The 12,007-nt window shown below is 40.1% G+C and overlaps 1 protein-coding gene across 2 annotated transcripts in view; it reads right to left on the bottom strand.

Moving 5' to 3' along the window:
• GRK3 (G protein-coupled receptor kinase 3) overlaps positions 1-12,007 on the bottom strand; it is a 415,831-nt gene that overhangs the window by 58,963 nt on the left and 344,861 nt on the right. For both annotated transcript variants that reach the window (XM_089684118.1, XM_089684117.1), the window contains exon 11: positions 7,455-7,585. In XM_089684118.1, coding sequence (XP_089540244.1) covers positions 7,455-7,585 — 131 coding nt within the window. The remainder of the gene's footprint in view (positions 1-7,454; positions 7,586-12,007) is intronic.

Here is a 12,007-nt window from a genome sequence, read left to right as displayed (position 1 = left end):
ATTACATCTAAGAAATACATAAAACCAAGTTGTATTGTTGAAATTGTGTAATAATGTGGCCTTGTACTGATTTAATACATTTGGATTACTAGGATAGAGAATGTTTACCATGACAATAAGTACTGCATTTGTCTGCACCTGCAACAGTATGAAAATAGTGTTTGTTTACTAAGGAAGAGCTTTTGTTAACAGATATTCAAGGATACCTAAGAGAAATAAAATGGCTGCCAATGCTGACCACCTTCCGAAAATGCTGTTTGCAAAGCAGCCACAGTCTTTAATACTGAGTCAATAACCTGGCAAATCAGGAAAGACAGAGATCCTAATCTAAGGTGAGTGAGTCAAAAAGCACTGAATCCTTGACATCAATATGGCAATCCAAGAACTAGCATTTTAGAACAGATATCCAGAGATTTTTTTTCCCAGCTGTTTTTTTAATAAAAAAGAATAAGCTTTTGTTTTAATACTCACCTTGTCCTCAGTGTTTCCCCAGAAAAAACTGCTCTGCTGCTGGCCCTCTCCTGGGGTGAATGATGGCCAATTTCATCAAAACAACTTATCATGAATCCAGACTGATGTTGACACATCCCTTGGGGTAGCATCACCACATCGGCCTAGACTCACAGTGCAAATACTGCAGATAGGGCAGCACAGTGGCTAAGTGGTTAGCACTTCCACCTGCAGGACTAGGGTTGTTAGCTCGAATCCCAACCAGGGCACTACCTGCCTGGAGTTTGCATGTTGTCCCTGTGTCTGTGTAGATTTCCTCCGGGCACTCCAGTTTCCTCCGACACTCCAATGACATGCTGCTAGGTTAGTTGGCTCCTGTCTAAATTGACCTTATTATATGTATGAATGTGAGTTAGGGACCTTAGACTGTACACCCCTTGAGGGTTAGGGACTGATGTGAATGTATAATATGTAAACGTAAAGCGCTGTGTAAATTGACAGTGCTCTATGAGTACTTGTAATAAATAAAATAAAAATAAATATTTCAAGTGCATTTTACTGCAGCAGTAAAATGCTGAAAGAAGATTTTTCAGGGCCAGGTCACACTATGCACGGATATGCGCTGTGCGTTCCTATGCAAATCATATGTGGGTGTATGCGATGCAATTTTATGCCCATTCATTTGCTAACAGTGGAGCATGCACTACTTTTTTTTTTTAAACGCATGGCAACTGCATTTGTACAAAGTACCATGCGATTTAGTGGCATGCAGGCGTTTCTGATCTGCATTTGGGGTGTTGTTAACATTAACTGACCCCCCCCCCCCCCCCCCCCGCAGCAGATTGAAAGGCATTGCGATCGGAATACAGTGTGGGAAGCTGCACAGGAACGATGCTCTCCCACACCGCATACCAGTGTGAACAAGCAAGATGTGTATTCATTGGATTTCTCCCCCTAAACCAGGTAGTTCTTTGAAAATTCCACCTACAAAATTTAGGTTAATTCGAAATAAAACATTGGAAGTCATAACTTCATAGTCTCATTTTTTGGCTTAGCAGATATCCAATATGAAGATCAATCCTTGAAGTATATAGCATTATCCATATTAAGAATATCCTGTACATGGTACAAAGGCATTGGAACTTGAAAAAACAGAACAAGGAAAAAAATAAGATGCTGTGGTCTCAGCAGGGTCAGGAGTAGGCAACCTCGGCACTCCATCTGTGGTGAAACTACAAATCCCATGAGGCATTACACTGCAAGACTGACAGCCACAGGCATAACTACCAGAGACATGATGGGATGTGTAGTTTCAGCACAACTGGAGTTCCAATGTTGCCTACCCCTGCTCTAATATCATCGCACAGGAATCTCCAATGTCAACCTTGCATTTTATATATTTTTACACTTGTCTTCTATCAAAGTTAAAGTTGTCAAATCTCACTTGAAGTTTAAAACTTCAAAGGGTGTACATAACTCTGCAAGCTTATTTCTTCCTGCCAACATTGGTACTTGACTGGATATCAGAATCTGCTTCAATACAACTGTCTTATGCTAACTTATGGCACACATTTTTCCTTTGGTTTATTCAATTCACCTAGTTCTGAAAGAGAAAGTTTTCTGTGACCCAGATAGTCAATGTTGCGTGCTCATCTTGGATTGCACTGCAGGCCCATTAATCTGACAGCACTAGTTTTTTGGCACAACATTGATGAGGAGTTTATTTATGAATCCTTTTTTTTTGGCTCAGGAGAAGCATCAGACAAAACTGCTTGAAGAGTTCTAAGGGGAGGTGGGGATCACATGGTGCAGAGATGTCTTGCAATGTAAATGAACATTGTGGCTTTGGATCCAAGCCATACAGGACAAAACAGTCTAGGCTACAGCTAGAATGCATATGTTTTATGAAGAATAGTAAACTAGTATGTATTCCTGTAACTCTGCAACTTTGTAAACAAAAATGAATGTGGAGTTCTTAAAGGATATGTTCACCTTTTAAATAAAATAAATGCACATCTTTTTTTGCAGGTATAAAAATGTGCATTTATTATTTTTTTTTTTTATTTGGTGCCTAGAAAGCATTGCACACGCAATCAGCAGATTGTGGGTGCCATGCAGGACTCCTGCAGACTTGCCAGTATATCTGTCTGCTCATACCCCGTACGCTCAACAGCACCGTGGTATTTCTTTGAGAACTACAACCTGACAGCTACAAAGGATGTTGGTACTTGTAGTTTTCTATTCACAGAATTTCGCATACCCGACCACTTTTTTTTTTTTTTTAATAGTGACAGCTAGCAGGCGGAGAAGATCCCCCACTAGGTGTTATTAGAAGCAGTGGAGCAGGCAGCGGCTCTGGAAAGTGGGAACATGTCGCATGTTCCACCTTAACAAAGGTGAAGTTATCCTCTAAGGCCTAAGTCTTGTGCTATACCAGAATAGGTTACATATGCACAAGACATCTTAATGAGTGCAATGAAAATTCATTATTATTATACTCTCTGATTTTGTGCAAATGTTGAAATCAGTACTGTGGGGGATCGTGGATACTATATATAGATAGATATTAATTTTATATATATATATATATATATATATATTTAACTTTTGTGCAGTTTATTGTTCTGTACACTATGTTAATGCTGGGAGAGTAAAATAAGGAAACAGATATTTAGATGCAACACTTAATCCATTAAACACTGCACTAATTAACCTTATTCTGTAGAATATTCACTGTGTCCCTGTATTGGCAGCCTTGAATCAATAGTATGCAGGATCTTTGCCAATAAGCATTTAGTGCAGAGTTCCTTACTTCAAGATAAACCGATTAGACTTTATACACATATATACTTATAGCTGACTACCCCAATAAGAATTTTTATAAGCACTCTAGGGCCTGTTCACAACATTCAAACATAAGCATATATAAACATAAAAATGTAGTTTTTGTTTTTGGTTTAGATATGCTTTAAAAACTTGAGACTTGGACACCTATTGTATGCATTAAATGCATACAGAAAATTCTGTATGTTATAAACTAGCATTGTGACTATCTGCATAAAAGAGGACATGTATTTGAAATCTTTAATTGAAACAAACAGAATACAGGTTGGTGATTTGGAAGAGCAACCCCAATCCTCCTTTTCTGGGGGGCCTCACTGGTGCCCCTGGCTTCTCCCCCCATGCTGAGTGCCCCCATAGCAAGCTTGCTCCGGAGCCATCACTGTGTGTCCACTGATACACACAGCATGGCTCAAACCTGCCCCCCCCCCCACTCTTTCCTCATCGGTTGTGATTGACAGCACCAAGAGCCAATGGTTCCTGCTGATGCCCCTGTGTCCAATAAAGAGAGAGCAGCTGCTTGATTGGACACATCACTGGACTGAGATCAGGCTCAGGTAAGTATTTATATATAGGGGGTCTGGGAGGGGCTGCAAGCAGAAGGTTTTTTGCCTGAATGCATAGAACCACTATAATTTAACATTAACACTGTCAGGATCTTAGAATTGACTAATTAAATTTAACTTATAATCAATTGTTTTAGGCTACTGAACACCACCGTCTCATCATCTCAAAGACAACAAATACCCGTTAAGAGTTCCATGCATGCTATAAGCCATAAAAGACACACATGATCTTTCCACGTATGTGCCCACTTCAGTCCTAATTCAGATTGCCATAGGAATAACTCTGGCTCCTGAACAATTACTTGCTATATCATCATATAGATGACTTGTATCATCTGGCTCTTTTTTAGCTGGCCATACATTATACAAATTTCTTGTTCAATCTCTTTTAGATTTACCTTAAACTATGTAGTGCAAGGGCCTACCTGATTGCATACAAATTGAAAGTGTTTAGGTTTGACCTCATTTTATATGGTTTAGGTAAATCTAAAGGAAAATTTTACAAGACAACATTACATTTCATACAGTGAAAGAAGGCTCAATGGTCAGGCAATTGCCTGTGGTTTAAGGTAATATTGCTGTAAAAAAGTAGTGTGCCACAGTTCATGGTCAAAGCAGGTTACCTGCTTCCATAAAACTGGTGGGCATCTTTCTTTTAAATATAGATCTGTAGATCAAAATACTTTCTCCTATAGATTATGCAACCACTTTCAATGCAAGAGTAGTATGGGGAAATGCTTTGGGGGGTGATTTACTAAAACTAGAGAGTGCAAAATCTGGTGCCGCTCTGCATGGTAGCCAATCAGCTTTTAGCTTCAGCTTGTTCAGTCAAGCTTTGACAAAATAAAAACTGGAAGCCGACTAGTTTCTATGCAGAGCAGCACCAGATTTTGCACTCTCCAGTTTTAGTAAATCAACTCTTACATGTAATATCTAAAGAAGCAATACTAAAATCATCATACCACATATGTCTTAAAGCGGAGTTCCACTCAAAGTGGAAACTCCGCTTGTTTGCCTCCCCCTCCCCCGCCATATTTGTCACCTTTTAGGGGGGAGGGGGAAGCAGGTATCTGGTTTTGACAGGTATCCGCTCCTACAACGTCCGGGTCAGTTCGCCGGGGCGAAGTGAGATGGAAGTTCGGCCCCCTTCTTAACTCCACAGTCTCCTGGGAACCTTCACAGGTCCCAGAAGACTACCGCACCAAACTGAATGCGCAGTGCGACGTGGGCATACGTAGTGGGCACCCGGCTGTGAAGCCACAAGCTGTAACAGCCTGGTGCTCACAGTTGTGATGCTGGCACTGAGGAGAGAAGAAGTAGAGAAGGGACTTTTAAGAGGTGACTTTCAATAATCACAAAACTGACTGGAACTCCTCTTTAAGAGAATATTGTGAAAAACATAAAATGTGTTATTAGCTAATGCATTCTGCAGCATGTCAGTAAACAATTTTGTTAAATAGCTTTCAACGGCACCACATAGTCTAAAGAGATACAGAAGAGGATTCAGACTTGCTCTGGCTGACATTTTTCCAGCATACCATTTCACTGGAACAGTTAGTATGCCCTGAGATGTATCCCCTGGAATGCCCTGAGGGATTTGTAGCCCTCACACTGGCATCGCAAACAGTAGTTTGATTTTGAGAAGTTGAGGCACATTGTTACAACTGCAATACAAACCTGGGCTTCACAGCTGGTGAACATAGCAGAGTGACTGAGAAAGGGGAGAGGACAAAGCTAAAGAAATAATGTGTTTGTTATGCTTTCTGTAACCATAATCTGAAAGGATCTTTGTATATTTCTTGTTGCTTGTTGCCTTATCCCATGACCAGTAGCTGAACTGTTATCCTAGACTTATTGGATGAACGCATATTCAGGAAACGGTGAAACAGAACCATATTCGTTACAAGGTGAGAGAGCTGGAGAATTATAGATGACGTCCATCATGATCATGAAGTGGACAAGGCTGGCCTAGTCTTGCTGTCTAATGTTTAGCAAACACAATTTCTGTAGTCACAAATGGTGCAGCCAAGTTGTAAAGAAGAAAATTTTAATTTGCTTTTAATTAAATTTCTTTTCTATCCAGTAGGTCTTTCCTGTCACATCTTGTTACAAGAACCAGCAATAAAAGAAGCATGGTAAAAGCGCACAGAAATTAAATTCTTGGCTGTACCAGAGCAGCAACCTAAGCCAGAATCAATCTAAATGCAGACGTATCAAACATTCAAAACTGAAAACTAATACAGGCCCATTCAGCAAACACTTATTTACAGATTGCTAGAACATTGTGAGAAATTAGCAAGTCTCATCATGTTATAGGGGGGGGGGGGGGGGGCAGCTAGCCATAGGGTTTGTTTTACTAAAACTGGAGAGTGCAAAATCTGGTTCAGTTGTGCATGGTAGCTAATCAGCTTCTAACTTCAGCTTGTTCAGTTAAGCTTTGACATAAAAAAAACTGGAAGCTGATTGGTTTCTACGTAGAGTTGCACCAAATTTTGCACTCTCCGGTTTTAGTAAACCCCACAGTGCCACCGTTAACAAATAGCTTGCTTTTGGTAAATACAGGTCCTGACAAAAGGTGTTTTTACTAAGTGAACGTGTGGTTCAGCGCAGACCTAGGAGTCATTGAAGTATAACTAAAGGCAAAACATTTTTTTTTTTAATTTTTGGACAGAGTTGAGAGGGATTAGAACATCTGTCAGGTTTTTATTGCTGTCTTGGCCACATTAGGGAAATTCACCGTTTATCTAGTTCATCATTATCATTGAAAATTAAAGTAAAGAAAATCCCAACGTTTGGGTTGTCACCAGAAAAGTAATAGAGGGGAAATCTTCAATAGGGACACCAGTTCTGGTGACCTGGGGGTCCCCAGGGATTCCTTTAATTTGCAAGGGGTTTCCTCTCACTTCCTGTTTGGATATGGGACAGGAAGTGAAGGGAAATCTCTGAAATGAGACACAGATGACGAAACAAAAATCTGACAGGGGTTATTACCCTCCCTTACTCTATTCAAATTGAAAAAAAGTTTTGTCCATAGTTCTACTTTAATGACTCCAGAGTTAGCATAGTGATCTCAATTTGTGAGATTTTAGTGAATTTGGATGAAGATGAGCGTGCTTTTTATCTCCAAGTCCACGCGCCAAAGCTAAACGACTTATTTTGTACGCATTTATTTAAAAGTTTGTCCCTATTACATGGGGCAATGTTGTGGTATTTTGCAGGATTATGATCTATGTGTTAAGAATGATTTAAAACAACTAAAACTTGTGTAAACGTTATACAAATACTTATTTTTTAAAATCCAATTTTTGAACAAGGGTCACAGCTTGACTGAAAATGTATACATGTATTAGGCTGACTAGGGAAGCATTAGTAACTTAGCAATAGCTCTGCCCAGAGACCTGGAAAAATAGTGCTGGTATAGCATGTTAGCTTTGCACAGTAAAAATTGCACCAAAGTAAATTAAATGATAAAGCAGAAAGACCTGTGTCCAGAAATATTCAGATATAGTACAACTGAATTTGTATAGACCAAAGGAAAAGCTGTGATAAGGATGGCAAAATTAGACCATTACAATTGTCTACAGTCAACATTCATACCTTCAAGTCTCTGTACACTACAAAGCGGTTGTGCATGTGTTCCAAACCCAGGATAATTTCAGCAGCATAAAATCTCATCTCCTTCTCAGAGAAGACACCATGTTGAGAGAGGTGGTAGTGCAAATCCCCACCTAAAATTCAAAAAGAAATCCTAGAATTAATATCTGACAACCAAATATACCACCAAAGTCAAAGGTTTCAGTATCACCCAAAATGTCCAGTCAGTGTAGCTACAGTATAATGAAAAAATAATGAATAACTGCATCACTACAATACTATAAACAAAACGCTGTCTTAGGAATCAGATCACCTTGTTTGCTCCTGTGCCACTCCTGTACTCTGCCAATCAGTCGCAGACCTGATATACTTCCATGGTGCGTCACATCATATGAGTTCCAGGTAGTTAAGGCTACATTCACACTGAGCTGAGCATTTTCAGATGTTTTCTTTCAAGCGTTTTTGAGCATTTTTTGAGCAGATTTGCAAATATTAGAGGTGTTTTTTTCAGGCAATTTTCATTTAGGCGTTTTTGCTGCAGCCAATAGAAACCTGTGTAGATGTCTCCTAGGCACATACAGCAGGAAAATCAGAATCACACACATGGCTGCTCTACACAGAAGTTCTATACCTTTCTCCTTGATCTGGGGAGCAGTGTAGCTGTTCCACTGGGCAGCAAGTTTCATCCCATTTCTTCCCAGACTCTGGTGGTTTTTGGCCAACTTTTATCATAGATGGAGGGGTGGCCATGAATGAGAGCAATGAATGTCTCAGTTTCCAGAAGCAGACTCTCCTCCATTTTTAACACAAAATGTGTGTTTATAAGGTGTGGAGTGATGGTAGAAAAGGGGAGCGGAGCTGCAGCTTGAGCTGAAAATGCCTGAAAAGAGTTTGGAAAAAAAAAACCCCACTAATTTCTTGCTGTTCAGGTGTTTTCCATTCAAGTCTATGAGGGCAAAAAGCTCAAATCTGCCTGAAAAGTAGCACATGTGCTTTTTTTGAGGGACAGGCATTTTGCTACAGGTGACAAAATGCCCAAAAAAGTCACGGCAGTCACATGATCAGGAAAGGTCCCGATCGAAAGAGGAGATTGGGACCTTTCCGTGAGTATCGGACAAGTGTGTTGGGAGCATGCAGGGCGCACGCTCTCAGCACGTTTTTTTTTTTTAATAGAATGCAAATGTGTGTCCCCTCGGCGTCTAGGCCCAGACGCCGGGAGGCCGCACATTTGCGTTCGACCAGCGCCAAGAGGTTAAAGAGTAGTAGCCAGGAGCAAGATTATTTACATCAGAGAACCCCATACTCATACTACTTCTTATTACTAACATAATTTTTTTTTTTTTATGTAAAATTATTGACAGGTTCTCTCCACTAGTTTAGGGCCAATAAGTTTATCAGTGAGGTAAACAGATGCGTGCGGTTTTCTAAACTACCTCTGAATATAGAGCTACCTCAATAGTCGAAAGCGTTGAAGCACAACTGCTCTCTTCAAAACTTCATCCTTTCTGCAAACACATTAGACTTCAAGTAGAATTATAGGTAAAACTTTTTTTTTTTTGTACATTTGGATAGAGTAAGTGAGGGTTATAACCCTCCCTTGTCAGATTTATTTTTGCCATCTATGTCCCATTTCCCTTCACTTCCTGCCCCATAGCCAAAACAGGAAGTGAGAGAAAATCCCTGCAAATTAAGGGACAATTTCCCCTCTATTACGTTTCTGTAGACAACACAGAATGTGGGATTTTCTTTTACTTTCACTTTGAGTGATAATGGTAAACAGGACAAATAGAGAGGGTTAATCAGTCATAAAAACCTAGTAAGTATTCAAATCAATCTTCTCTCTATCCAAAACTAAAAAAAAAAAAAAAGTGTTGCTTTTAGTTGTTATTATAATACAGGATTTATATAGAGGCAACAGTTTATGCAGCGCTTTACATCATATGGGCAGACAGAACAATTACAATACAAATTAATACAGGAGGTATCAGAGGGCCCTGGTCGTTGGAGCTTGCAATCTAAGAGATATGTTAATTTTTTAACAAATTCAGCAGTCCATTTTGAAGTGGTATTTTATATTATCCCAGAAAAACAATAAAAAGTAATGTGTAAAACGGCTTGCTAAATAAAACTTGCAATATTATTTTATACCTGAAGTGGTGGCTGAGCTGTGATAAGTAATGAATAACAGAGCCTCTGGAAAAAGCCAGGACATAGAAGGTGACAAACTCAAAAGGGGTAGGGAGTAATTTCACAGGCATGCTGATATCACAGGAATGTCCATGGGTTGTGAACTAAACAATGTACTCATTTCATGACTGTCACTGAAGGACAATAAAATATTAGTGTGAAATTTCTCACTAAGCCAACAGATCTTTCCTTCTACAGGGGTGTCTGTAAAAAGTCAACTGAATAAGAGGAATTTTTATTCTCTTTCACCACTTCATTACAGTTTTACAATGTTGCTAATAAAAGCAATATACATTAAAATATACTAATCAGATACCACTAGCAATTTTGTATCCATAAAACATCTATTTAGCAGAAAACACTGTAAACAGATTGATAAAGGGTTATTGGACTGGCAGACAGAAAATTAATCTCAGACATCTTTTGACATCATCCTGCAGATCTTATTTTATGTGTTTCACAATGAATGGTTCAGTTAAGTTACCTAACAGTTTTTTTGCACACAGAGAACAATTAATGCCAGCCATTATGAAACAAAGCTGTCTTCTGAGCTTCTAAGACTAATATTTTTTCTTCACTTTATTATGACAGAATGCCCTCCAATTGCCTCCTTGGAAAAAAAAACTTAGCTTTTCAACTGACCTTGAAGTGTAATCTGTTGAAACAGGTTCTCCAGATCCTAAAAACGGAGGACCATAAGAGGGACCCTGGCCTAGGGCAGATTCCTGGATCACACAGCTACAGTACATCCAGAAAGTATTCACAGTGCTTAACTTTTGCCACATTTTGTTATGTTGCAGCCTTATTCCAAAATAGATTAAATTCATTTTTTTCCTCAACATTCTACAAACAATACCCCATAATGACAACGTGAAAGAAGTTCGTTTTGAAATCTGTGCAATTTATTAAAAATAAAAAAAAACACATGTACATAAGTATTCGCAGCCTTTGCTGAATATTCTGTTGAAGCACCTTTAGCACCAATTACAGCCTCAAGTTGTTTTGAGTATGATGCTACAAGCTTGGCACATCTATTTTTGGGCAATTTCTCCCATTCTTCTTTGCAGTACCTCTAAAGCTCCATCAAGTTGGATGGGGAGCATCGATGCACAGCCATTTTCAGATCTCTCCAGAGATGTTCAATCAGGTTCAAGTCTGGGCTCTGGCTGGGCCACTCTAGGACATTCACAGAGTTGGCCTGTAGCCACTCCATAGTTATGTGGGTTGTGTGCTTAGGGTCGTTGTCCTGTTAAAAGATCAACCGTCGCCCCGGTCTAAGGTCCAGAGTTCTATGGAACAGGTTTTCATCAAGGATGTCTCTGTACATTGCTGCATTCATCTTTCCTTCGATCCTGAGTAGTCTCCCACTTCCTGCCGCTGAAAACATCCCCACAGCATGATGCTGTCACCACTATGCTTCACTGTAGGGATGGTATTGGCCAGGTGGTGAGCGGTGGCTGGTGTCCTTCAGACATGACGCTTGGCATTCAGTCAAAGAGTTCAATCTTTGTTTCATCAGACCAGAGTTTTGTTTCTCATGGTCTGGGAGTCCCTCAGGTGCCTTTTGGCAAACTTCAGGCGGGCTGCCATTTGCCTTTTACTGGAGGAATGGTTTCCGTCTGGCCACTCTACCGTACAGGCCTGATTGGTGGAGTGCTGCAGAAATGGTTGTACTCCTGGAAGGTTCTCCTCTCTCCACAGAGAAATGCTGGAGCTCTTTCAGGGTGACCATCAGGTGCTTGGTTACCTCCCTGGCTAAGGCTCTTCTCCCTTGATCGCTCATTTTTGCTGGGCGGCCTGCTCTAGGAAGATTCCTGGTGGTTCCAAACTTCTTCCAGTTACGGATGATGGAGGCTACTGTGCTCATTGGGACCTTCCATGCTGCAGAAATTTTTTTGTACATTTCCCCAGATCTGTGCCTTGATACAATCCTGTCTCAGAGGTCTACGGATAATTCCCTGACTTCATTGCTTGGATTGTACTCTGACATGCACTGTTAATTGTGGGACCTTATACAGACAGGTTTATGCCTTTCCTAATCATGTCCAATCAAATGAATTTCCCACAGGTGGACAACTTGTGGAAACATCTCAAGGATGATCAGTGGGAACAGGATGCACCAGAGCTCAATTTTGAGTGTCATGCACTGTATATGGTAAAGCCCACTTGGGAGAAGTGTAACCAGGGACCAATGATGCTGGTCATTTAAGAACTCCAATTAAGCACATTTCAATTTCTCCAGACAATTACTTGTCAGGGGTATATGAACCTAATCACACCATCCACCTTAGATTCACTTGACTTGATAAGAGAGGATTATCTAGTGTCTATGGGTATAACAGGTACATTAAGGTCACCCATAAACATAA

Source organism: Staurois parvus, unplaced genomic scaffold (assembly GCF_062004578.1).
Source record: "Staurois parvus isolate SC_StPar_1 unplaced genomic scaffold, SC_StPar_1.0 ptg000336l, whole genome shotgun sequence".
Classification (NCBI taxonomy): Eukaryota; Metazoa; Chordata; class Amphibia; order Anura; family Ranidae; genus Staurois; species Staurois parvus.
This window is presented reverse-complemented; position numbering and strand designations above follow the sequence as displayed.